Source organism: Rosa rugosa, chromosome 3 (assembly GCF_958449725.1).
Source record: "Rosa rugosa chromosome 3, drRosRugo1.1, whole genome shotgun sequence".
In the NCBI taxonomy this organism is placed as follows: Eukaryota; Viridiplantae; Streptophyta; class Magnoliopsida; order Rosales; family Rosaceae; genus Rosa; species Rosa rugosa.
In genome coordinates, this window is record NC_084822.1 from 49,765,617 (window position 1) to 49,792,012 (window position 26,396).

A 26,396-nucleotide genomic window follows, 5' to 3' on the forward strand; every position below is an offset into this window, starting at 1 on the left:
TACGAGTTCATAAAAAAATGGTTTTTCAAGTGTGATTTTTATTTTGGAACAAAAATATATGAAAATGTAAGCATGAACCTCGCCAAATCTAAAAGTTTCAAATGGGTTCCAATTAAATATCATTGCCGATAGAAACTTATGAATCCATTACTATCGAGCTCAACTTCTCTACAATTCATCTAGCTAATTACATAAATTGGATCGCAAGTACTTGACTCTGCAAACATAATTTTAAAAATTCACCACGCTTTTACACACACATAAATTTCATATTAAAGAGAACTCTTTAATCAACGAAGATTTCTCTTCAATCATCTTAGCTCTCACAATGTAAGCTTTGTAGCTGCACAAATCATCCAGGTGAAGTGCACTACTATAAGCAGTAAGTAGCGTAGTAGTTGAGAAAAAGTACCAAAAATTTCAATGCCCTAAAAATTGATAAAAAACAGCATAATTAAATTTTCAATGCACTTAGTGAGCATTCTCTTTCTTAACTTTGTGCTTTTTACGCCTCATCGTCTTAGCATCAAAACTGATACATTTTGAGATGAACTTTAAGCCTTTTGCGCCTCAAGGCGCTTGAGGCGCGTTTATTAAAACATTGGCTTTGGCACTTGAGACGCGTTTATTAAAACATTGGCTTTGGCATGAACAACTCTGTAGGTACAATCATTCGCGCCTTAAGGCGCGTTTTTTAAAACATTGATTTTGACATTGTAAACAACTATGTAGGAACAATCATTCAGAATTTGAGATGCTCTACTATAACGAGTAAGAAGTAGAAATTATATAGTTTAGTAGGCGAGGAAAAGGTGGTAAAAGTGAGCAATGAAAGAAAAAGGAGAATCCATTAGGCAATGAAACAAAGACAGCTTGAGACTAAACAGAGTATGGGTACTAGTCCTACTACTTCTGACTAGTACTGAACTTGGCGGTCATGGCACGTTGGCGTAGTCGTGTTGCTCAGCTGTCACTATCACTGCTCTTCTTTTAGCCGACCCAAACTTCCATGCTGTCTCCAACTTCCTCTCTTTCGCAAGACATTGCTTCTCCACATCTCCATCTCAACCTTAATTTCACAAAGCATATATAAAACCAGTCTCCTTAATTCACCTTCATCACCCAAGTTAAGCTTTCTTCCTTTGCTTTGCTTTAGCTTCCGTCTTTTCTCTCCTGCCACATTTTCGTGTTCTTGTTGGTTTTGAGTCATGGAGCTTCAACTGGGTTTGGCTCTGTCGCTTCCGGTTCATCAGAACGCTCCTGTCAAAGGGTTTGATGTAACCAGTCATGGGGTGATGGGTTTGGATTTATGGAGCTATGGATGCTGCTTGGAGAGCAAAAGGAAGCGCAGTCACGACACGGCTTTCGAGAAGATTGGAAGTGACGATGAGTCGAAGATGTTGCCTTTGTTGTTGTGGCATGGCCTGCCGGATGAGGAAGACGATGATGGCAAGAGGCAGAAGAAAAGAGACTCTTGCAGTCTCATCGATACCAAGTAATTAATTTCAGCATACGGTTTTCTTATCACACGTTGCACACTTGAGAATTAGAGATGCTGTGATATAGTCTTTTCTGTAATTTGATTCATAGTCTAACAACATAACACAATTAGGATTAGCGTCCCAGAGATCATTTTCGTTTGCATACATATTATGTTTTGTGGAAGTAAATTAAATATTGCTTAGCTGATCATGATCATGATTTTTAAGCTCAAAGAAACATCTTTTGTTGGTAGGAGTAACCAGATTAAATAATCAAGGATATTTAATTGAATTGTGATCTTGTCTCAAATGTTAAATAGTGACGATGGAGAAGGAAACCAAGTTGTTGGGTGGCCACCAATTAAATCATGGAGGAAGAAGATGTTTTTTCCTGATCATCAACACCATGGTCATGGCCACCACGATCTCCAGAATCATCAGAATATAGTGGCAAAGGAAAATGATGGGCCAGAAAATTCCATGTACGTAAAGGTGAAGATGGAAGGAGTGGGAATTCTGAGGAAGATAGATATAAAGCTGCATCACTCTTATCAGACACTTAGAGACTCCTTGATAGCCATGTTTGCCAAATGTAAGTGCTTATATATACTTCGCTCCTAACATTCCGAATGAGGCTTAATTTATGGACTTTAAGTTAATTTATGTACGTGCTTTAATATATTCTTGGTTCTGATTTGATGCACAGGCAAAGGATGTGAGAATGAGGATACTGCAGATTTTACTGTGACTTATCAGGACATACATGGAGATTGGTCGGTTGCTGGAGATGTTCCCTGGCAGTACGTACTTTTACCCTTTTCAGTTTCTCATATTCCATCTGTATGGTTCTTACTTCTTACGGACATAATTAGAAAAAGAAAAACATGTGAAATTATTCGTACCGCTCTTGCTGAAATAGAAAACAGTACTAATGAGAGCTCAGAACCCTTTCTATAGTCATATTGTACCTTTTTTTTTTTGTTTTTTTTATGTACGTATATATGTATGAGAAGTTTTTAGAGAATAATACAAAACTCTTTGTGACATATAGTAACAATGTTGTGGGAATGATGTTGCAGAACTTTCGTCAACTCCGTGCAGCGCCTGGAGATTGTAAAGAATGGTGGTTGAGCCCATGAACTCGGTTTGATAGGGTTGCTAGCTACTATTAACTAGTTATCTGATAGATGATGATCATCTTTGCCTAGCTACTAGTAGAAAGTATATGATAATATAATATATATATATTATATAATGCTTATATGGAGAACCAAAACATCGATCAGCTTTTGGAGATTCCATCACAGCTAGAATAAGTCAAAATGATCCAAGTTTGTACTACCGCACGAACGGTAAAGAAAGACGATGAATATGAAAAGTAAAAGAAAAAAGCAAGTGGAGTACATATTATGATCTCTCTATGTTAGCCCCAGTTTTTTTTTTGTTTTTTTTTTAATTTATTTTTTATTTTTTATTTTTATGATCAAAGCCCCAGTTTTATTTTGTAATGGATTCTGCAAACTCGTATATTAATTAGCAAATTACCATTAAATACACTTTTAGCCCACATTTTACCACTAACAGGCCTGTTTTCTTGCTTTCCCATGCGGTATTGTTTCAGTTTCACGCCCAAGCCCATGCGGCCTAATTCATTCATTTTTGAATTTCTTTCAATTAATAGGTAATTACTAAATTGCCCTTTTTATAGTTTAACTAACTCAAAGATCAATTCAGAGTTTTTGACAGCTCCAGCAAAATTGAGGACGCACAACTTCGTCATGCTCAACCAAGCCCATCATATGTCTATTGCAGCAGTCTTCCTCTTTGCCATTGCGATTAATATGTGTATATGATAAATGCAAATATATGAGTACTGACCCTTAGTAGTATATTAACCCTCAATAGTGTACTGACTCTCAATAGTTTACTGACTCCAAATTTTATTACGAAACCATTATAGCTTATAAGAATGCAAAAGAACTTATCAAAAGATCCTCACAGTTGCAGCAGATCAATGACCATAATTTCAAGCAGAAAATAAAGACCAACAATAGTAATAAGATTAAATATCCACAGAGTCTATAGGATTGCAATGACCCTCCCATAAAGTAAAGCTAAGAAATCTGTCTAAAAATGCAAGCTCAATTGAACCGATAATAGAGTTGAGTTGAATACCTCATGCAATCAAGCGAATGCAATCATGAAGCTAAAGCTATTGATCCTCATAAATAAACATAAAAATGAGGTTGCAATACACATAGGGTTACTGACCCCCAATATCATATTGATCCTCAATAGGTTACTGACCCTCAATAGTTTATTGACACTCAATGGGATTAATAAACCATTATAGCTTATAAGAATGACTTTCGTACTGGAAAGTGGTAGCTTAAAAAGAACTAATATTTTTCACCTAATTCCATTACTAACCACTAGTTTCGTTACTATCAGCCTAATAGCAGTTTTCGCCAATTATATTTAAAAAGAGTACAAGCTATTCACCTAACTTAAGATGCAATGATTGAGAAGTCAAAACTAATTAAGAAACTAGAGCACCCAAAAAGCCATGCAAGCAACTAAAAAGAACAAGAAAGCATAGACATAGAATCACATTTAATATAGCAAAAGAGAACTGGATAACAATGAAATTTGTAAATTAGAATGGCAAAGGATAATTAACATGGAGGAAAGTAATTATTATTTGTGAAGAAGCATATCCAACAAAAAGTAGTACACTAAGTAAAGAAAAAGCAGTTCATTAATAGACAGACCATAGCATTCATAAAGAGTAGCAAGCAACAAAAACAGGTTTCTTCATATTTATGACCTTCACTCAAAAGCCCATTGGTTAAGGCTACTGACCCTTAATACCCTACTTATAGAGACACATATCTACAGAAATCAAATGATACAAAAAGAATTTGCAGAAATTTTCAAGCAAAAATTTGCAGAACTCTCAATTGCACCATCAAATTAAGTAGATAGGAATCAAACAAAGGATTTCCAAATAGGAATCAAACAGTTCACACTAAGAAAAACAGTAACATAATTCACAACCAAACTGAGCATAATCAAATTTCTAAACCAAAATCCTTTACCTGAGGGAGAGATTGTGACAAGATGAGGCTGAAGGAAATTGGAGGATCTGAAGGATTCAACAGTGTTGATTGCAAAGCCGTTGATTTCGATAGAGGCAGAGAACCGATGGTTGTGATCGAGGCCCTACTTCGTGCTGCTATACTCACCTATACAAAATTCAACAAAAAAGCACAAAAATCAGACTATAACTACTGACCTCAGTAACTAGAAATTTCTCTACTGACCTTCAAGCCCTAGCTTCGCAGAAACCTCGCTACCGGGGTCGCGCCCTCGCTTTGCCGCTTGGCTTCGCGGCCTGCTTGCTTCGCCGCTTAGCTTGGCCGGAGCTTTAGATGTTGATTTAGAGAGATTTCGACTTTGGAACCGTTTTGATTTTGGGAGAAATGGCTCAGTGACATGTTTCGTAATTTTCTTAATATTAGAGTGTTTTTTCTTTACAATGGGCTGACAGCCCGTTACAATTGTTGGCCGCACGGGATATTGGTTTTGGAGTCTGTTAGTGCTAAATAATAGTGTCATTTTGTAGTTATTATTCTTTAACTCTATATTAATCATCTATTCTATGATTCTATCAATCTAAGAATTGGTGATAAAATTACTAAACAAAAATATAAAAAATAAAAATAAAAGAGGGTAAATTGGTAAAGGAAGCAATAGCAAAAGCTCACAGATATTCGTGTGTTACTCATTTCAGATAGAAATCTGTACCAAAAACTTATTGTCACGGAAATCCGTTCCTCCATTATTCACATAACATAAAAATTACGATTTCTAAATAAACTAATTTATAATACGTACAAAATCTGTGTGAATATCAACTCAACAGATATCTGTGTGAAAATATTTTAGCTTTTACACAGACATATGTTACTGTTGTTTATTCACACGGATTTTTGTTGATATTGTTATTGTATAAATTATTGTGGATCCAATTATACTTATTTCACACAGTTATCTGTTAGTATAAACATTTCGCACATATATCAGTGGCTTTTAAATAAGGGTCCTTGACCAAAAGCACCAAAATAACAAAAAATTATCTCACTTACCCCGGCAACAGTTTTTTCTTCCCACCAACACAATTTAACAATAAATGACTATTTTGCCCTAAGCACAATTAACAAATTACAGCTTCACCACTCAATATCAATCTCTCTGACTCTCTCTCTCTCTCTCCTCTCTCCCCCATCTCTCCCAACTGACCTCCGACTTTCTCTCCTCTAGCTCCGGCGATCGACCTAGCCCTCTCTCTCCTCCGGCTCCGGCCTCGACTCGACCCTCTCTCTCTCTCCCCTCCAGCTCCAACGTTCGACCCATGCCATCTCCCTCTCTCCTCCAGCTGCGTCGTCGCCGGAGGAATATACCGGCTTCGTTTCCTGTTTCATGTGGTGTCGCCTTCCGTCCTCACCGCCCTCAGGGGCATCGCCGCCCTATGTCGTCTTACTCCAAAGGCAAAATCTTCGTCCTCATCCACTGTCTCTCCCTCTGCAAATCCCTCAACGAAAACACAGTCACCGTCTCCGGCTGGCTCGCCCTCCTCGAGGACCTCCCCGATCTCCACAAAAAAATCGTCGATCTCTCCAGAGACATGAAGCAAGCTCAATTCAAAGTAAGTGAAGTAATCCAAGCTCTGTTAATCAATTACTCACTGTTGTTCGAAATTGACCTCTCAGCATTGAAATTTAGGTCACAGAGAACGAAGAGAGAACTGATTTGGACCAGGCCGATCCCGTCACGGCGAAGCAGACGGCCATCATCCACTGAGAACGTCAGCGACATCATCCACGATCTTTGCGTCGCCGGAACACTACTTCCGATCCCGGGTCTGCAGTCGAAAAGATGGGAGAAGATGACATGGGTGCCCAGATCATTTATGGGTGCCCAACCAGTTTTTATTTTATTTTTTTTTTATTTTTTAAAAGTAACGGGACAGTGAACGAAAAAAAAAGTTTTGAATGTCTATTGGGGGGCAATAGACGTCTATTGCCCCCCAATAGACATCTATTGGAGGGCAATAGACGTTTTGAATTGATGTAATTTTTTTTTTTCTATAATCAAAGTTTTATTTGTCTAAATTTAGGGAGATTAATTCTCATTCTGGCGATTGAAAGTCCTATTGGAGGGCAATAGACGTCTATTGGGGGGCAATACATGGCTGATAGTCGTCTATTGGGGGGCAATAGAGGTCTATTGTCCCTCTATTGGGGGGTAATACATGGCTGATAATCATCTATTGGGGGGCAATAGACGTCTATTGCCCCTCTATTAGGGGGCAATAGATGTCTATTGGGGGCAAAAAAACTTTCCGGTGAGATTTTCAGCAATTTCCGGTGGGCGGCAGCCGGTGATCGGATTCCGGCGAAAGTTGGCCGGAATCCGGCGACCGGTGACCGGAATCCGGCAAAAGTTGGCCGGATTCCGGCGGCCGGTGACCGGATTCCGGCGGCCGGTGACGGGCTCCGGCGAAGTTTCCTATAGTTTCTCTCTCTTCTATTCTCTCTCTCTCTCTTTCTCTCTAAGTAAATAAGGGGTGAAGGGTAAAATGGTATTAAAAAAAAATTAAAAACAAAAAAAAAATCTTAATGGGGTATTAGGGAAGACTCCTTTAGAGTGTATTGGGTAAGAGAGAATTAAAAAAACTCAATGGGGTTAGTGGGAAAAAAATCCCTAGAAATGGGGTAAATGGACAAAAACCCTTTAAATAATCTGTGTGAGACAAATCTGTCTGAATTGTTATTTTGCTAGTAGTGTAATCTAATATAAGCACTTGTCTTCACCAATCCCTTTTGACCTACTGCATCAACCACAAGGACATGATGTCAGTGCAGGAAACTGAGACAGTGATGACAAAACGTCGTCATCGGTGTTCCCTTCTCTGTGGCAGTTTGCTTTTAGCAAAGCTGAAAAACAAGTATATGCAAATTGGATATTTCAGTTTGGTCACCATTTTCACACAGTCAAAGCAAGACTCCTGATCAATGACTTGGTGTTTGTTGTTGGATTTGCTTAACAGATTCGATTCTCTATATATTATTATAACCAAGTTTGTATCTTTGTCTCTCTTTGAAAATTTAGCCGGCCTTCTAGTCCTTCTAGCGAGCTTGCTCTATAAACCGTGATTGTAGTCGTGAGTGTACTGTGTACATGACGTTGCTGCTGCCAAATGGAGCTCTGGAGTGCTTTGTCTTTGCTTCTTCTTTCTGCATTCCAGCTTGTTTCTGCACAAACAACCACTTCTCCTGATGAAGGTTGAGACATTTGTCTATGATTCAAATTAGTACAAGATTTTTCGGTCATGCTCATTTCTTACTTTTCCTTCCCAGTTACTGCTCTCCACAAGGTAGTAGAACACTGGAACTTGGTAAATCACTTGAATCTTACCATTGACCCCTGCACTGAAAATGCAACATGGGCATCTGGAACTGCGAATCCCCGTGTGGCTTGCGATTGTACAGGCAGCGCCTGCCATATTACTCACCTGTTAGTGACTTAGTACTTGAGGCATCATGACTATCTTCCTATGCTAGCTCATACGAACTTCTGGTTTTTAAAAATGTCTATATGTTTATTTTACCTTGATATACAGGAAGATATATGCCTTGGACATAATTGGTGATCTACCAGGAGAACTATTTGAGCTAAAGCAGCTAATAGACTTGTGAGCATCAAACAATCCTTGAACTTCAGTTGTCTTTCTTACTGTGCTATGATGGTAAGTTGTTGAATTATGGTGCAGGAATCTTGGTCAGAATGTATTAAGCGGGCGCATTCCTCCTGAAATAGGACTGTTATCCAACATGCAGTATCTGTAATTGCAACATAAAAATTTTAAAATCTTGTTTGCTACTTTGTTTATATTGAATTTGTATTCGGGTGAATCTAAGCATAGCTTCCACAGGCTATTCATGAAACTTTTATTTGTTCTTTTTGTTTAATTGAGCAGTAGCTTAGGCGTAAACAATCTGTCAGGTCCAGTTCCATCAGAGCTTGGCAACTTGGCCAAGTTGGTTGAGCTGTAAGTCCATGTCTCTCCAATATTTCAGATACATAACTTCTTGTTCATTCTTTTACTTTTTGTTTATGGGGTTGACATATTCTTATTTTAACAGAAGTTTTAGCTCAAACCAGTTCTCTGGACCATTGCCCTTGGACCTTGGAAAACTGACCTCCTTGCAGCAGTTGTAAGTTTTTCACTGCGGTAATTAATTGTAAGTATATCTCTTTAATTTACTTAGAATGTCAAGGTGAATATATATATTTATCTTCATTTCAGGTACGTAGACAGCAGTGGAGTAACTGGACCAATTCCACAGGAGCTTTCAAACTTAAAATCCCTTCAAACTTTGTATTTACATGACCTCTTTTCTGCTTTGAAATAGTAAGCATATGAGTATTATATCTCTAAGTTCATTGTGGACTAATATTTCTTGTTTCAGCTGGGCATCTGATAATCTCTTCACCGGAAAACTCCCACAGTTCTTAGGGACTCTTACAGAACTCATAGACTTGTATGTATGGATATCCCTGGCATATTTCAACTTGGAGAACTCTTTCTTGGAATTTTATCAATAAATGTCCTTCTTTCACAGGCGACTTGAAGGCACGTTGCTTGATGGACCAATTCCAAGCAATTTTGGTGCTCTAACCAAACTAGACATCTTGTAAGGCCTGGTCTATGTGTATCTTTTACATGTTTTTGTTTCTTACTCAATCAATCAAGACAATAGTTTCTGTTGCATGTTGAAATATCTGATTTCTTATGTGCTTGTGTAGGAGAATTGGTGATCTTAGCAACGAAGATTCTTCTCTTGATTTTTTGGAAAATCTAACAAGTTTGTCCATGCTGTATGATGCTTTATATGCTTTAAATCTATTCTATTTTTCAGCTATCTATATTCTTCTGCAGAATGTAAGTGGTTTAATTTTCTCAAAATTTTTGTAGGTCTTTGAGAAGTTGTCGAGTATCTAGAGAAATTCCTGAACAAATTGGAAAGTTTTCCAAGTTGCAATACCTGTGAGTGTCCTTGCCATTCATTATCCACAGTTCCTCCTGATGCTCTAAAGCTATTACACTTATTTCTGCTACAAGTTCCTTTTATGAAATATGATGTTATATCTACCATTTCTGTATGCAAATTAATGAGTTCATTATGCAGAGATTTGAGATTCAACAAGTTGACTGGCTCAATACCAAACTCATTCCAAGATGTTACTGTGCTGCAATTTCTGTAAGCTAATTTTGACTCTTTACTCCTTAAACAATGTGCATTTGTGTGTCCTTAAGTAGCACTTAGTTGATTTCACAGTGATTATGGTTTAATGAGAAGGTTAATTTTTGCAATATCTCAGATATCTTGGAAACAATTACTTGAGTGGAGAACTACCTACAAGTATCGTAAGTCCACAGCTTATTGCACTGTAAGTCACACCTTGAACTTCAAATGTTCCCTTGTTCCTTCTTCCTATTTTATAATAAATCTCAGAAGAAACATAATGTTTGTAAATTTTAGATGATCATTGTCATCATTGTTAACCATAAGATAGTATGTATCGAGCTAACGTCTGTGATTAATTACTTTATAGAGATGTTTCCTTCAATCCAATATCTGGCAATTTACCTTCAAATTTCTCCACAGAAGGATTTTCACTGTGAGTTGACCCTCCTTATTCTTTTCATATTTCACAGCCAGACTAGATAGCATGTGGCTATCTATCTTTATGTAAATCATCTTTTACCATTAATCCATTATTCACCAGAACATAATGTCTAGCTTCCTCTCTCCAGGAATGTGATTGGTACATCCATCAATGCAAATGGTTTATCAGACAGGTAACTTGTATTTACAGTAGGCTGTAATTCTTACTTTCATTTGTATGCTTATAATTAACAAGTCACTGTTACTTTCGTTAACGTTATGTTACATATGGGAGCTCAGTGGGGAACCTGGATTGTTGCATTGTCTCCAAGGAGACACCAAGTGCAGTAATAAACTACCAGCATGTAAGCACATATTAACTTGCCATTTAAAAGTTACAATTCTTTCCTAATGTAAATTTACTAGAAAATTTATAATTTAATTTTCTGTAGCTTCATTTTCTATTAAATGTGGATGCACAAGCCAGAAATCTGTATCTGGGATCGAATACGATGATGATTCTGAAATCCTGGGAGCTGCTTCATCCTACAAAAGCTCTAGAAATCAATGGGCGGTGAGCAACACAGGAAACTTCCTTTTCAACTCAAACGGACCTCAATACATAGCAAACACAGATTCTCAAATCACCGAAACATTAGAGTCAGAGCTGTACAAGACAGCAAGAATCTCACCAACCTCACTTAGGTACTATGGCCTAGATTTGAAGAACGGAAAATATGTCGTTGTGCTTCACTTTGCAGAGTTGCAAATGGAGGAAACAAATTCCTGGAAAGGTCTCGGAAGGCGCTTGTTTGATGTCTACATTCAGGTATGTATAAACTTGGATTACTTGTTACACAAGCTTCTAGGAAATGTTGGTTGATATTGGGGTTTTAGGGTGAGAGAGTGGTCCAAGACTTGAACATTCAGAAGGAAGCAGGGGGATCCAAGAAGGCATTGATCAAAACATTCGAGACAAACGTGTCAAACACAATTATGGACATCCATTTCCTGTGGGCTGGAAAAGGCACTTGCTGCATTCCATATCAAGGCACATATGGACCTCTGGTCTCAGCAATCCATGTTTATCAAGGTAACTACATTTTCATAGTAGGTCTCAAATTTTTCCTGAAGTAACTAATTCGTGCTAAATCTACTAGCTCGTTCTTGTCGTAGTCTCGGATGCCGGGTCTTCTTCGAAAAGCGAGAGGAAGCGTGTGGGAAGGATTTTGGGAGTGTCATTTGGATGTGCAGCTGTTGTGATCATAATGTCATCAGTGTTCTACCTATGGTGGATTAAAGATGATGCTGAACCCAGACATGTGAGGATACATAGAGAGATGCGCAAGAAATGAGCAACCAAGTGAGAATGTGTCACAAAATGTTGTATTTGGGATCAAATAATTGATCGAAACTCTTTGAATTTGCGCAAGTATCTTATTTGAATTCCAAAAGAAAAGAAAGGACGCGATCACGGTGGGACTCGAACCCACAATCTCCCGCTCCGGAGGCGAGCGCCTTATCCATTAGGCCACGCGATCCAGTTGTCAGTTGTGCTGTTTCTATAATACTTGGCTCCCAATGGGAAGTTTAAAATTGTCGGATTAACCAAAAAGCAAGAAAACAAAAGGAGAACAATTGTAAGTATAACTAGAGACTTAGAGTTGAAGTAATATAACGACTAAAAAAACATTTGTACTACTTTTTGGTTGGTAATGCTTGCATTTTATCCGTTTATTGTATCGCCTTTCCTTTTTTTTTTTTAGTGAGACTATCATAATTTAAAATCTCTAATATTAATTGACAGTTTATACATACATACAGTGGCATAGATATATGCCTAGAGATTTCTAAATTTGATTTTTAAATGAAAAATGAGTATTCTCATTATTATTGTCTAAAGCATTGGTTTGATGTCCTGTAACTTTCATGAAAAAGGAAGATCACTAAACAATTAGGCAGACATTAATATCTTTGTGTAATGACTCATTAAGCACCTTTATGAGCAAAAAGAGACTAGTCACTAGTAGCATATAACTCACCCGAGTTTGAGCCTCTCAAATTTGTCTCTCTATTTCAAAAGTTAGAGAGCCCAATAGCGAAAACTACTTTAATGAAGATTACAGTGAATCTACTGAAATTCGTGTTTTAGTTGTCGTGTTGCGCTTATCACGTTAACTAAAAATCTAAAATAGCAAGCGAATGAGCAATTTGGGCAAAACTGCTAAAGATGTTTTTAAAAAATTAAATGAATAAGAAGAAAACAAGGAGAGGGAATCTATTTTGATTTGAGTAGAGTTTACTAGTTTCCTTTAGAAGGTCGCTATCAAATATTCACCGTCAACCGTACGCACAGCTGCTAAACTAAACCCTGCTCCACTAGATCCAAACCCATTTCGCACACACACGGCCCCCCCCGACACCACCGCAATTTCCATTTACAGCCAGATCTCAGATGACCTCTACAGCTCAGATGCCTCCACGTCACTTAGACTCCATCCCACTATTTAAATTCCCAATTTTCTCCCGACTCATACGACCTTTTGGGAAAGCATTGCCAGAGAGGAAACGGAGAAAATAGAAACTTCGAACGCCCATTGGCCTCCGATCCGACCCGCCGGAGCTTCCACGCCGCAGATCTAGACCCTCCCGGTAACTACACAAATGTACGGCTTTCTATTTTTAGACCAATTCGAATTTTCATTTCGTTTTGAATTTTGTTTAACAAACGCCTAATCAAGCAACCCATTGATTCTCTCAGTTGCTAGCTCAGCAAAACTGAATCGTGTGAGATCGGCGAGCTGAATCAGCGGCGGAGATGGCGCCGAGCACGATCCGGAAGGCGATCGGAGCCGTCAAGGACCAGACGAGCATCGGAATCGCGAAGGTCGCCAGCAACATGGCGCCGGACCTGGAGGTCGCCATCGTGAAGGCCACCAGCCACGAGGACGAGCCGGCCGGCGAGAAGTACATCCGGGAGATCCTCCAGCTGACGTCATACTCCCGGGGATACGTCCACGCGTGCGTGTCGGCGGTGTCGAAGCGACTGGGGAAGACGCGCGACTGGATCGTGGCGCTCAAGGCGTTGATACTGGTGCACCGCCTCATGAACGACGGCGACCCTGTCTTCCAGGACGAGATCCTCTACGCCACGCGCAAGGGCACCAGGCTGCTGAACCTGTCCGATTTCAGGGACGAGGCTCACTCCAGCTCATGGGATCACTCTGCCTTTGTGAGGACTTTTGCTATGTACTTGGACCAGAGGCTTGATTTGATTCTTTTCGAGAGGAAGGGTGGTAGTGGTACTACTCCGGCCAGGGACCTGGGGTCTAATTCCAGAGACAGCGGCGGTTCTGGAAATTTCCGGTCTCCGCCGCCGAGGCCGAACTATGAGTATGAGTATGGGGGAGAGGCCAGGGAGTATGAGAATGGAGGAGGGATGAGGCGGTCCAGATCTTATGACTATGATAATGGAGGAGGAATGAGGAGGTCAAGGTCTTATGGAGATGTGAGTGAGTCTGCGAAATCGGAGAAGAGAGTTGTGACTCCGTTGAGGGAAATGAAGCCGGAGAGGATTTTCGGCAAAATGGGGCACTTGCAGAGGCTATTGGATCGGTTTCTGTCGATCCGGCCCACGGGGTTGGCCAAGAACAATAGGATGATTCTGATTGCTTTGTACCCGGTGGTGAGGGAGAGCTTTCAGCTGTATGCCGATATTTGCGAGGTTTTGGCGGTTTTGCTTGATAAGTTTTTCGATATGGAGTATACCGATTGTGTGAAGGCGTTTGAGGCTTATGCCAGTGCGGCTAAGCAGATTGATGAGCTTGTTGCGTTCTATAGTTGGTGCAAGGACACTGGGGTTGCCAGGTCGTCAGAGTATCCAGAGATTCAGAAGATTGGGAGTAAGTTATTGGAGACATTGGAGGAGTTTGTGAGGGACAGAAGTAAGAGAGGCAAGAGTCCTGAAAGGAGACAGGAGCTTCCGGCTCCGGTGGCTCAGGAGGAGGAGCCCCAACCTGATATGAATGAGATGAAGGCTTTGCCTGCGCCGGAGAATTGGACTCCTCCACCCCCACCTGAGCCGGAGCCGGAGCCTCAGCCAAAGCCTCAACCAGTGGTCCAAGAAGACTTGGTGGATTTGAGAGATAATGGGGTTTCAGCTGATAATCAGGGGAATAACATGGCTTTGGCTTTGTTTGCTGGTCCTGCCGCCAATGGCAATACAAATGGTTCTTGGGAAGCGTTCCCTTCAGATGGGCAGCCCCAAGTCACCTCAGCTTGGCAGAATCCGGCTGCAGAACCCGGAAAGGCCGATTGGGAACTTGCTCTGGTCGAGACAGCAAGCAATTTAAACCACCAGCAAGCAGCAATGGGTGGTGGATTGGATCCATTGTTGTTGAATGGTATGTATGATCAGGGCATTGTGAGGCAGCATGTCGGCACTGCCCAATTGAGTGGTGGAAGTGCAAGTAGTGTTGCATTGCCCGGGCCCGGGAAGAGCGCTACACCCGTATTAGCTCTTCCCGCCCCTGACGGCACAGTGATGCCAGTGAATCAGGACCCGTTTGCTGCATCATTGATCATTCCACCTCCTTCCTATGTGCAAATGGCTGATATGGAGAAGAAGCAGCATTTACTTGTGCAGGAACAGCAGGTGTGGAATCAATATGCCAAGGAAGGAATGCAGGGCCAGACTAGCTTGGCCAAAATGAACGGGGCCGGGGCCGGGGCCGGGTTCTACGGGGCACCTCCCATGCAGATGATGCCGTATGGAATGCCTCCGGTGAACGGAATGGGGCCACCCGCCGGGTATTACTACGCTCCTTACTGATTTTTCCGGCCGTCCTCATTTTCCTATAAATGACTTCTCTTTGTTTATTTTTGTATGCTGTTTTTTCCTAGTGTTTTAATCCTGTCTAAATGTTCTAAAGCCTGTATTCTTGCTGCTACTTGTGCATGAAAATGGTGGGGGAAGAGGGGAATCGAAAATGAAGAGATTAGTCATTGCTGGGATGGGATTTTTCTTGTTGCTCGGATATACATAATCGATTTGTTGTACTGTCTGTTCGTGCTCTGTAATATTAGAATTTCTTGACAATTTTTTTCTTCCACAACAATAATCTCTTTTTTTTTTTTTTTTGAGAACCCACCAAATTTAATTCATTGGATTTGTTTCTTGTTTCTTAACTGTATATGATATGTAAGCCCTTTTAGTCATTTCCTTTCATCATTGTGTTGCTTGGCATGCAATGTTTGTGCTTTGCTTTTAGCAGGTAGCAAATAGGATGAGGGTTTAGTACTGATTAATCAAAGTTAGAGAGTTACTTTCATGCTAATTTGTACTCATCTTGATTCAGAACATTGGCTAGGGACAAGTTACTACTACGGATGTTGAAATTTATTGGTATATTAAAGAAATTTGTTATTATTAGCTATGCACACCCACCCTTTCTGATACTGTTTCAACTATATTTTACCAGCTGTTGAAAATTTTGACTAAAACGTTATTAATTAGAGTGATTACTTGTTAATCTAGATAAAAACAGATCATGTATTAGAAACCGTGGAAGGGTGGCAAAGGTTGAGTTTGAAATTGATAAACAAGGATAATGATTTAGCTAGGTCGTGGATAACCAAGACCTTGGACGAATGAGATAGACAATAGTCCAAAGCAGTAGTAGCTTCAAGAGTTCAAGGTTGTCAAAGAAAGGAGAATGAACTGAAAATGACCCATCCTATTTGTGCCAGAAGGAACTCTGTTATTCTCCTAAAACAAGTAATAACCAAATAGCTCCAACTTATTAGTCTTGTTCTAGTCCAAATCAATGGTCTTAGGTTTTAAGTGAGATCCCCACTAACCAAACAAACTACTGGGTTTTGCTCCGCTTCTTGATTCGCCGCACTACACCAGTGATTGCCATTCATCATCAATCATAACTCAAAGACATTGGGTTCCATGTTAACTTAATCGAAAGATTTGTAATAAAGATTTCAATTCCTTTTTAGTGGTTAAGAAAAACAAAGTGTGATTGGTGGGGTAAGAAGATTGAAGAGCATAAAGTCCATAGGGAGAAAAAACTCAAAAAGAATAGAATCGTCTTGTTTTGGCACACGAGAAGTGTGTGGAACACAACTGTCTATGGAAATTGAGTCCATACCACATGTTCCTTTCCAGTTTCCAGTACCCCTCTACTCCACTTCTTCATGAATTTGACCCACCATCCTTTCCTTTTCCTCTATGATTCAAGCAATAATACTTTTCTTCAGTATGATGGGTCTTCTACTTTAACTTTCATTTTGTTTTTACTTCATCCGGAAAAATATCACTACACTAAAAGCTACTTGATAAAATAGACTTGACTGAAACAATCAAAAACTTGATTTAATTCTAGGGAGCAGTAGTACCGAAGCACTATATTGTCATATTGTGTAGTAGGTCGGAACCATTGGGGGTATTTTGAAGTCCATGACTTTTGACACTGTCAGTGGTTTTATATATACAAAAATAAGACCCAAAACTTGTGTTATTTAACAACTAATCTGGAGGTGGCTGGCTTTTACGTCAATGAAGGAGACAATTAATTCCGACCAAAAAAAAGAAAAGAAAAAAGGAGACGATTAATAGAAAATGAAAACACTGGCTGGTGAGAACAAGAGCTCTAGTGACTAGTGGTATTGGTGCAATACCGGATTTATTTTTTATATTTTATGGTTGAACAAAGAAATTGAATTAACCTCAAAATGCAAGAGCAACCACAAAAATTGTAGTTTACCTAATGAAAATGAAATCAACATTGAAAGGTCAACTACAGCTCTTTGCTACTGTGGGGGCTGAGGAAAGATAGGTCATTACTGATTTGTAAATACATATGTTCCACAGTTACGAGAAATCGAAAATTTTACACTACTCTAGAATATTGAAATTTCAGGGTTGCAAATCTTTAGATTGCAAGTTATATATAGTCCGTTCATCGAATGTAACTCTCGATTCAAAAATTTCAGTAGTACTCTGAAATACTATAAACAACAGAGAGATGAGGAGGGAGAAAAAAGGTGCTTTGATTCCTGGCCACAAGATCTAAATGAGCATCCAGAATTAAACTATGAGAAAATGAGAGGGAGCGTCTCCGAAGAGGATCGGAGTCCCACCACTCTGTGTGGTGTGTACCTTTCTTTTTCTGTTTGTTGAGCAAACTTGGTCCGTGATTTGATGGATGATGGAGTTGTTATTCAATGATATGGGCCTATGGGGCAGTTGAGTCCAAAAGTTTACGGAGGCGATTACTGGAGACTAAATTTAAGTCCAAATAAAAGCATTGTCGTTGCCAGTTTTTGCTGTTAAGATAGAAATAAAAGCAACAAAGTTTTCCTATAGTTTTCATCTAGAGTAGTACCTTTCAAGAATTCTCTCTCTGAATGGTCACAAACCTCAAGACTGACTCCACACTTTACAATTCTAAAACCTTGAATCTTGAATGGTTAAGTTGAACAGAAGGATAAGTATCAGCATCATCATCACTTCATTTGCTTCGATGACAAAAACTTGAAAGACAACTTAGACAAGGAATATAAGTGGGTCGAGCCCATACACATTAAGTGGTATCCATGCGAATACCCACAAGGCCACAATAATACAGGCAAAGTAAACCCTCAAATAGAATCATATCTATTAATCCATGACTGGAGTAACCAAAGGTTTGTTGGAGAAGAAAGCTTCCAAATTGGCGATCATTACTTCACTTCCTCTCTTGAAAGACTCTAGGGTAAGAACAGCCTTATGTGGAGACAGAACAACATTGTCCATTGCCACAAGCTCTTTCGGTATATGAGGCTCATTCTCAAACACATCCAAACCAGCACCTCTGATCTCTCCATTCACCAAACACTTGACCAATTCTTTCTCATCAATAATTGCCCCACGCCCTATATTAACTACCACCCCATCTTTGCCCAACGCAGATAAGACTTCCTTGTTGATCATGTGGCGGGTTTGGTCTGTCAATGCACAACAGATGATGAGGGCATCACTATTAGCTGCGAGCTCACAGACATTGGAATAGAAGGGGTATGACAAAGACGGCCTTTCGCTCCTTGAGTTGTATGAGATCTTGCAGCCAAAGCCCTCAAGTCTTTTGGCAACTTCATAGCCAATGTTTCCCAATCCAACAATACCTACTCGCTTTCCACTTATCTGCAATTAAGTTAGGAAGTTGTTGAATCATGAGAAATCAGAAGTTGAAGCTGAGTAATCCAGAGGACAACATTTTCAGATATGTACTAGTCTTATGACAAAAATTATTATGGTCGGGCTAATGCTTGCCATCAGATTGATCAGGGAATACGTAACAATATAACATTACCACTTGTTGGATTTTCACAGAAGAGATGAGTTTTGGTGGATTTTGAGATTTTCTACTAAACACATCGATCTCTTACCAAACTGCAACTACTATATTCTAACAAGATCAACACTTCTTGGGTTGCAAATGTATTTCTTTGGTTCAACCAACTAAGCATGATGACATTTAATTTGGTATGATACTCGGGATCCATGATTCCGCGTCTCGAGATCCTGAATCTCAGGTGCGGATTAATTCCAAGTCCCCCAACCTAATTGAGTGCAGATCTCTAATTAAGGATATGTCATCTTATGTTCCCAAACAAAACACAAACACTGTACTTGGCAATTAACAAGTCAAATCCCATTATCCTAAGTTGCTAACTTAAATTCCCTGACCCAGTTAAAGACATAAAAAAAATCAATAAAATGAATGCGCAGGGTGGAAGTAGTATTAAAGACCTTGGAACCAAGAGGATAGTCTCCCTTGCTAGACCAAAGCCCACGTCTAACGTACCAATCAGCTGCTGAAATTATCCGATTCACATCGATGAACAACCCAACAGCCATATCAGCAACATCTTCCGAGTACGCATTTCCGGCATTGGTCACCGCAATCCCACGCCTCCGGCACTCAGCTTTGTCCACGTGGTTGGCGCCGGTGCTGACAGACACCACGAGCTTCAGCGCCGGTAGCAGCCGGAGGAGGTCGCCGTTGACGGGAGTGAAAACGTGGCAAAGGAGGGCCTGGACTGATTGGGCGTGGGTGGTGAGGAACTGGTCCAGAGGGAGAGATGATTCCCATGCTCGCAGTATGTTGAACTTTTGGGTGAAGTCGGATTCGAAAGATGTGAAGGGCGGTGGTGGTTGGATAATCAGGACTTCTGGCAGGTCTAGCAACTCGGCCATTAGAGTGAGAGATCGATATCAGTTTTGCTCTTTGTTCCAAAATTATTGGAAACACTGTGGAAACATGCAGTAAGACCAAATATACAAGTTTGGTTTTACAGCTGTAGTTCTTTTATATCTCTGTATCTCCTATTTTTTTTTTTTTTTTTTGGGACGAATTACATCTCTGTATCTAATTTTCATTGAGAAAACTACAGTTTTACACTGAGAAATTACACTTTAGTTCCTCTTCGATATATGCACTTTTACACATTGCTGATTCTTACAGCTCTAGGTCTATGTTACTATGTATATAATCATATATGTTCATGGTTACTTTTGAATTTATTGATTGACAAAAGAATAAAAACTAGTTCAGTATGTCCAATTAATATACTCGTGATTCCTGAAGCAACATTATCGATCTCAAGTAACCTTTCGTAAAGGTACGTAAGAACAGTGCTGGAGAACACTTTACAATTTACACACGTACACAGTGCAAAGCCTCGTGCCCTCGTACCTGTAATCAGATAATCTATATTCTCATCTTGTTTATAACCCCATTTATTCTCTACTTGCAATTAAAGCCTAATTCAAGCTAAGAGAGCACACTGGTTTGGCCTATTTGGTTCCATACTTTACATGAACTATATGAACGCTTAGGAACGCAAATGGTACGTTTGGCCTACTGAGGCTTTATATATATATAGCCCTTCCATTAAGGGATCATTTTCTTTAGCTAATTTGAGGGATTGATTATTACAATATTACACCAACTTTTTGATTACCTATCAACATCTCTACCGTTGAGTTTTTAGATCCTAATGTATAGATCATTTCTGCAAATTTTCAGCCAAATTGATGATTGTTAAGGTATCGTACTAGATTAAATCAATGGACGAACCGAATCTGTCCAACATGAACCGTTCATATTTATAATTGTAAATCGCAGTTATAAATACCTTAATGATTATCAATTTGGCTGAAAATTTTTAGAGGTGATCTACTCATATAAACCTAAAAACTGAACGGTTAAGATGTGAACATGTAATCAAAAAGCAGGTCCAATGATCAATCTCTTAAAATGGCAAAAAAAAAAAAGATTTCTTAGTGGAAGGACAAATATATATATATATATATCCAGAGCGGAGCTCCGCTTTGAAATTAACGTGTGAAGTTCGAGTTTTCGGTCACTTTTCGGTCGCATATCCACATCTCGACCGTTCAGTTTTTAGGTACTACTGTATAGATCATCTCTGCAAATTTTCAGCCAAATTGATGATCGTTAAGGCATCTAAATCATTTAAACCAATGGACAGACTGAATCTGTCAACCTGAACCGTACTAGCTTTAAGGCACTAATCAATGCCTTAACGATCATCATTTTGGCTGAAAATTTGCAGAGACGATCTATACACTAGTACCTAAAAACTGAACGGTCGAGATATGGATATGCGACCGAAAAGTGACCGAAAACTCGAACTTCACATGTTAATTTTCAAAGCGGAGCTCCGCTCTGGATAGGCTCCGCTCTGGATAGGATCTGTATATATATAGGATTTTTCTCAGGTGCGGACGTCCGTACTGAAATTTCGGTACGGATTTCCGGTTTTCACCCACTTTCCGATCACATATTTTGATCTTAACCTTTCAGTTTTTAGGTCCTAATGTATAGATCATCTCTGCAAAATTTCAGCCAATTTGGTGATCGTTAAGGCATCCAAAACTGCAATTTACACGAGCGAACCGAATCTGTCGAACCGGAACCGTTCGTGTACATTATTGTAATTTGCAGTTTTGGATGCCTTAACGATCACCAAACTGACTGAAATTTTGCAGAGGTGATCTATACATTAGGACCTAAAAACTGAACGGTTAAGATGTGAAAATGTGATCGGAAAGTGGGGGAAAACGGGAAATCCGTACCGTCCGCACCGTAGCCGGACTGTATATATATATATATATATACAGATCCTATCCAGAGTGGAGCTCCGCTTAGAAATTAACGTGTGAAGTTCGAGTTTTTGGTCACTTTTCGGTCGCATATCCACATCTCGACCGTTCAGTTTTTAGGTACTAGTGTATAGATCATCTCTGTAAATTTTCAGCCAAAAGATGATCGTTAAGGTATCCAACTCGCTTAAACCAATGGACGGACTGAATCTGTCAACGTGAACCGTACTAGCTTTAAGGTAGTTATCAATGCCTTAACGATCATCTTTTGGCTGAAAATTTGCAGAGATAATCTATACACTAGTACCTAAAAACTGAACGGTCGAGATGTGGATGTGCGACCGAAAAGTGACCCAAAACTCGAACTTCACACGTTAATTTCAAAGCGGAGCTCCACTCTGGATAAGATCTGTATATATATATATATATATATATATATATATATATATATATATATATATCCTATCCAGAGCGAGTTTAGGGTCACTTTTCGGTCGCATATCCACATCTCAACCGTTTAGTTTCTAGGTACTAATGTATAGATCATCTCTGCAAAATTTCAGCCAAATTGATGATCGTTAAGGCATTGATCTGCCTTAAGCTAGTACGGTTCAGGTTGGACAGATTCAGTTTGTTCATTGGTTTAAGCGAGTTAGATACCTTAAAGACCATCAATTTTATTGAAATTTTGCAGAGATGATCTATACATTGCGAACCGTTCCTATTCATTGTTGTAAATTGAAGTTTTGAATGCTTTAACGATCACCAATTTGGCTGAAATTTTGCAGAGATGATCTATACATTAGGATCTAAAAACTGAACGGTTAAGATGTAAATATGTGATCGGAAACTGGGGAAAAAATGGAAATCCGTACCTTTTGCTTAGGTACGGACGTCCGCACCTGAGAATGGTTGTATGTATATATATATATATATATATATATATATATATATATATACAGCCCTTCTTGGGTGCGGATTTCCAGTTTTTCCCTACTTTCCGATCATATTTTCACATATTAGCCGTTCAGTTTTTAGGTCCTAATGTATAGATCACTTCTGCAAATTTTCAGCCAATTTGATGATCGTTAAAGCATCCAAAACTGCAATTTACCATTATAAACACGAACGGTTCCGGTTCGACAGATTCGGTTCGTTCATGTAAATTGCAGTTTTGGATGCCTTAACGATCATCAATTTGGCTGAAATTTTGTAGAGATGATCTATACATTAGGAACTAAAAATTGAACGGTTAAGATGTGAAAATATGATCGGAAAGTGGGAAAAAATGGGAAATCCGTACCTTTTTGCTTCGGTGCGGATATCCGCACCTAAGCAAAGTTCTATATATATATATATTCTAATAGTGATATTCAACATTTGCTCATTCAGAATCAGATTCTAAGATCAAAATCTTAAACCAAAGAAGCAACGGGTTTTCACTTTATTTTGGCCTGGACAATAAGCCAGATCCATGAAAAATTAAAGGTGTAACAAAATGATCGAGGTGCACACTCTGAGACTAACCTTACTGGTACAACCTTATGATTGACTGAATTACATACTGAAACCAAATCAAATTGACAATTTAGTCGTGGAGACGAGGATGCCATCATTATCCGCATACAACCATTCCCCAGCACGAATCCATGTTCCTCCAATGTTGACATCAACATGCTTCTGGCCACTCCCATCTTCACCTTTAATCGGTCTCACCGGACAAGTCGCCAAAGCTCTCACCCCGATCTCACATTCATTGATCTCATCCACATCTCTTACGCACCCATTCACCACAATCCCAGCCCACCCCATAATCTCGGGCTCTCGGCACACTTGGCCAGCATCCCTCCGGTGACGGCACGTCTCATGCTTCCTCCGCCGTCCACAACCAAGACCCTCCCCTCCCTTTTCTCGACAAAGCTTCAATCACCAACGTGTTGTCCTCAAACACCTTCAAGGTCACCACCCGACCCGAAAACGGAAAACGCGTGCCATTTTCCGAATCTTTGAAAATTTGGCTCCAAAAGACGCAAGTCCCCGCTGTCCAACCGAGCGAGATTTGCGTCCCAAATGTCGGTGGTTGCCAAGGCGGCCGCGACCAGGCTTCTCCTGTACTCGGCTGACACCCCCACGACTGCGAATCTCTTCGCGATGCTAAGCCAAAGCTCACAAGACGAATTCGAAGGTATGACTCCGGTTGTGACTAGTGGGATCACCACGTCTTCGGAAAGAGTCGATTTGATCCACGTTATGATCCTCTGATCCTTCTCATGCCCAACATCGAAGGCCAGATTGACTTGATTCGTGAGGTTTCCGGTCTTATCAATCAGGAACGGATCGATCGGGACAGGGTTCGCTGCCGTTGACAATGCCAGTGAGCTCGTAACGCACTAACGCTTGAAGATATCTTCAAAAAGCGTTTTCCAGAAAAAGTACATCTCGCGCGTCTTGAGCTTGAAATTAACGATACTGCATATTTTTTCTACGGTGAGAGTGGTGTATGAATATCCATGATCGACTTCAGGAGCCGGAACTGAATCGATCATTGTTACAGTGTGTTTGGAAAGCTACAAAATTGTGCAAGCTAGCATGTTTGTCATGCAAGAAAATAATACAAGAAGAGTTATATAACTAGTAACTACTACATTAAAGTAATGGATGGACTCTGAACAAAAAAAAAGTAATGGATGGACTAATTGCTGGAAGTGTAAGGGACAGCAAATAATTTGGCTGGGTAGGGACGTAGGGTACGGTGCGTGTCAATTCAACATGTTTTATATATGTTACACTCGGCAAATGTATTTAATTGGTAGAAGGGAAAATTCAAGAACAGTACATGAAGTATGACCCGTTCTAACCTTTCGTGAATCAACTTTTGTTAAAATCAAAACGGTACATGACTTTTAAATCTCGACCCAATTTTGGTGTATGCCATCAACAATATCGTTAACCTTGTGTAATTATTCATTTGTTGAAGGGTAATATGGTATTTTTACAATTTCTTCTCTCTATCTCTGTCTCGACTCTCTGACTCTGGTTCTCTCTCTCTCTCCCACATACCCAAGTACCCAACCCTCTCTTTCCCCTTTGCTTGCTCCCAAGAGACATTATATGTCATCTTCTCTTACAATTTCAACCCCAAAACAAAGTCGGATCTGTTTGGCTCCAATTTTGTTGCAGCTGGTCAACAGTCTCTTTTCTTGCGCGGGCGTGCCAGCACCGTTCGGGTGCGGTCGTCGGGGGTGTCCCTTGACCTGACTTCTATCAAGCGATTGTAGACGAGGAGAGCACCAACCTCGTCGTGGGATTCTTTGTGCCTCGTGGTCAGGACTTTGCTGAAGTTTCTTCTTGTTCACAAGTCGATACTCAATATTGCAGATTGAGCAGAGCGAAATCACCGGGAAGTATTGAGATCTTGCTAAAGCGTGACTTTAGCTTGGCTGGGTTGCTAGGGCGTTACCCTTGCTTGGCTGGTTCTGTAACCGTTGTGGTCGCGGCACTACCGTCGGCTCCCGAGGAGACTAGGACCGAAGTACGTTGACAGAGGGTTTGGTGGCACTGAAAGTCGGCTTCTGAGAAGACTAGGACTAGGAGTGTGATCACCGCTAAGAGAAAGAGAAGGAGATGAGTTGCTCTTAGAGAGGTTTGCTCTAGAGAGAACTTAGATCATCTTAGAGATGTTTTGATGTTGTGAATGTGTGTATTAGAATGAGAGGAGAAGGTGTTTATATAGGGAAGAAAAAGAAGAGTGAAATGATGAGTGGAAGAAAAATAATGAAAGTGGAGTATGAAAGTGATTTGTAAAATATGGAAAAGATAGAGAAATGATGAAATGAAAGCAAAGCATGAAGGTGTAGAAACATGGAAGTGATGATGATCTATTAAAGAGATTGTAGTAGAAAAATATATCCAAGGAAAAAAAGAAAAGCATCTAGCTTTCTTCATGTGGGTAGGAAACATGAACATGTGAATATTGAGCTGGTTTTAGGTCAGTTTCTGCCCCTTTATTCCTTCAATTATTTCTCCAACAAGACTTCAGAATGAGCCTTCGACTTTTTCATAAAAAATGTTCCACTATGAGTGTAGATCATCCTGACAAATTTTCAGAGCTTTATTCCATACGGTTGGGCTGGAAATGCTGCTGGACCTCTTACAGGTCCATTTTTCCAGTTTTGCTTCTGTAGAAAATTGGACTGATTGTTTGAAGGCCTTCCACTCAAAACTATCTCTGGCACTCTTCATAAGAAATGATCTTTGGGATGTCTAGATTTAATCTGGAAAGTTTTAGCTCATTTCGATTTCATTTGGTTAGTCTGCCGCCCCTTTTTCCTTGTTTAGCTCGGTTTCTCCTAGCCGAAGTAGGAAAATGTGCTAAAGTTGACTTTTCATGTTTCCATGCTTTCATAGTAGGCTTTATTTAGCCTCTAAATATATATTTCGAACTTGTCGACAATATATAGCTTGAGCCACTGACATTGGCTCAATTTCTCCAAGACGTGCCTTGTCAGGCCAAAATGCTTATTTTTGGTCCAAACAGGATCATCCCACTATCTGGGTTTTGGGGGCCTTGTTCTGATCTGAAAAGGGTTTGCTTTTTTTTTTTTTTCCTTTATATGAAATCTTAAAATTGACAATGGAAGTGGGGATGAGGATATCGGCGAGTCATCGGCTGTGCTCCGGCTGGCGAGCGGTGGAGAGGAATAAGAGGGCCGCCGAAGATGGATTCGTCAATAGGGTCAAAAAGTTTCAGGTACTGGCGAACGTAGGTGTGGGGGCGAGTTTGGAGTCGGAGAAGGATCAGGTCCGTGCGGCGACGATGCTGAGCTTGGGCAGCGACGATGGGGTTGATTAGACAAGGGATGAGGTGGAGGCAGCCGCCGCGGAGACTTTGTCCAGGCACTATTGAGTGAGTTTGGTTGAAATTTCTATGGTTTTAGAGTTCAACGAGTTTTGGTGGATTGAATTGGATTGTATGAGCATGATTTTAGGGGTTTGGTTCAA

General features: G+C 40.0%; 3 protein-coding genes, 1 non-coding gene and 1 pseudogene across 5 annotated transcripts; 2 read left to right on the forward strand and 3 right to left on the reverse strand.

Annotated features, from left to right (window-relative positions):
* Positions 1 to 1,036: 1,036 nt before the first annotated feature.
* On the forward strand, positions 1,037 to 11,842 carry LOC133737884 (probable LRR receptor-like serine/threonine-protein kinase At1g56130). Its single transcript, XM_062165360.1, has 22 exons — positions 1,037 to 1,495; positions 1,802 to 2,073; positions 2,188 to 2,281; positions 2,561 to 2,610; positions 7,904 to 8,060; positions 8,167 to 8,238; positions 8,317 to 8,388; positions 8,524 to 8,595; positions 8,690 to 8,761; positions 8,854 to 8,925; positions 9,017 to 9,088; positions 9,170 to 9,241; positions 9,354 to 9,425; positions 9,523 to 9,594; positions 9,737 to 9,808; positions 9,930 to 9,998; positions 10,164 to 10,229; positions 10,366 to 10,410; positions 10,517 to 10,581; positions 10,669 to 11,045; positions 11,114 to 11,309; positions 11,393 to 11,842. The coding sequence occupies exons 1-22, from the start codon at positions 1,209 to 1,211 to the stop codon at positions 11,569 to 11,571; spliced, it is 2,577 nt and encodes an 858-aa protein (XP_062021344.1). The 5' UTR covers positions 1,037 to 1,208; the 3' UTR covers positions 11,572 to 11,842.
* On the reverse strand, positions 11,685 to 11,757 carry TRNAR-CCG (transfer RNA arginine (anticodon CCG)). The gene has a single exon. It is a non-coding gene; the product is annotated as a tRNA-Arg (tRNA).
* An 880-nt stretch (positions 11,843 to 12,722) lies between the features above and the next one.
* LOC133740703 (probable clathrin assembly protein At4g32285) lies at positions 12,723 to 15,314 on the forward strand. 2 transcript variants are annotated; one of them, XM_062168649.1, is made up of 2 exons: positions 12,723 to 12,882; positions 12,978 to 15,314. In XM_062168649.1, the coding sequence occupies exon 2, from the start codon at positions 13,035 to 13,037 to the stop codon at positions 15,045 to 15,047; it is 2,013 nt and encodes a 670-aa protein (XP_062024633.1). In that variant the 5' UTR covers positions 12,723 to 12,882; positions 12,978 to 13,034; the 3' UTR covers positions 15,048 to 15,314. The 2 variants fall into 2 exon arrangements, with proteins under 2 accessions (XP_062024633.1, XP_062024634.1); XM_062168650.1 differs by having other exon boundaries at positions 12,728 to 12,868.
* Positions 15,315 to 17,715: 2,401 nt separating this feature from the next.
* Positions 17,716 to 19,613, reverse strand: LOC133740708 (glyoxylate/hydroxypyruvate reductase HPR3-like). Its single transcript, XM_062168655.1, has 2 exons — positions 19,017 to 19,613; positions 17,716 to 18,407 (listed from the first exon to the last, which is right to left on the reverse strand). The coding sequence occupies exons 1-2, from the start codon at positions 19,461 to 19,463 to the stop codon at positions 17,886 to 17,888; spliced, it is 969 nt and encodes a 322-aa protein (XP_062024639.1). The 5' UTR covers positions 19,464 to 19,613; the 3' UTR covers positions 17,716 to 17,885.
* Positions 19,614 to 22,833: 3,220 nt separating this feature from the next.
* Positions 22,834 to 24,503, reverse strand: LOC133737885 (putative 4-hydroxy-4-methyl-2-oxoglutarate aldolase 3; annotated as a pseudogene).
* Positions 24,504 to 26,396: the final 1,893 nt, after the last annotated feature.

Coding starts and splice junctions, on each gene's coding strand:
- LOC133737884 (XM_062165360.1), top strand. CDS start 1,209: ATGGAGCTTCAACTGGGTTTGGCTCTGTCGCTTCCGGTTCATCAGAAC. Junction 9,089..9,169: donor CTTACAGAACTCATAGACTT/GTATGTATGGAT, acceptor CTTCTTTCACAG/GCGACTTGAAGGCACGTTGC. Junction 9,242..9,353: donor CTAACCAAACTAGACATCTT/GTAAGGCCTGGT, acceptor GTGCTTGTGTAG/GAGAATTGGTGATCTTAGCA.
- LOC133740703 (XM_062168649.1), top strand. CDS start 13,035: ATGGCGCCGAGCACGATCCGGAAGGCGATCGGAGCCGTCAAGGACCAG.
- LOC133740708 (XM_062168655.1), bottom strand. CDS start 19,463: ATGGCCGAGTTGCTAGACCTGCCAGAAGTCCTGATTATCCAACCACCA. Junction 18,408..19,016: donor ACTATCCTCTTGGTTCCAAG/GTCTTTAATACT, acceptor ACTTAATTGCAG/ATAAGTGGAAAGCGAGTAGG.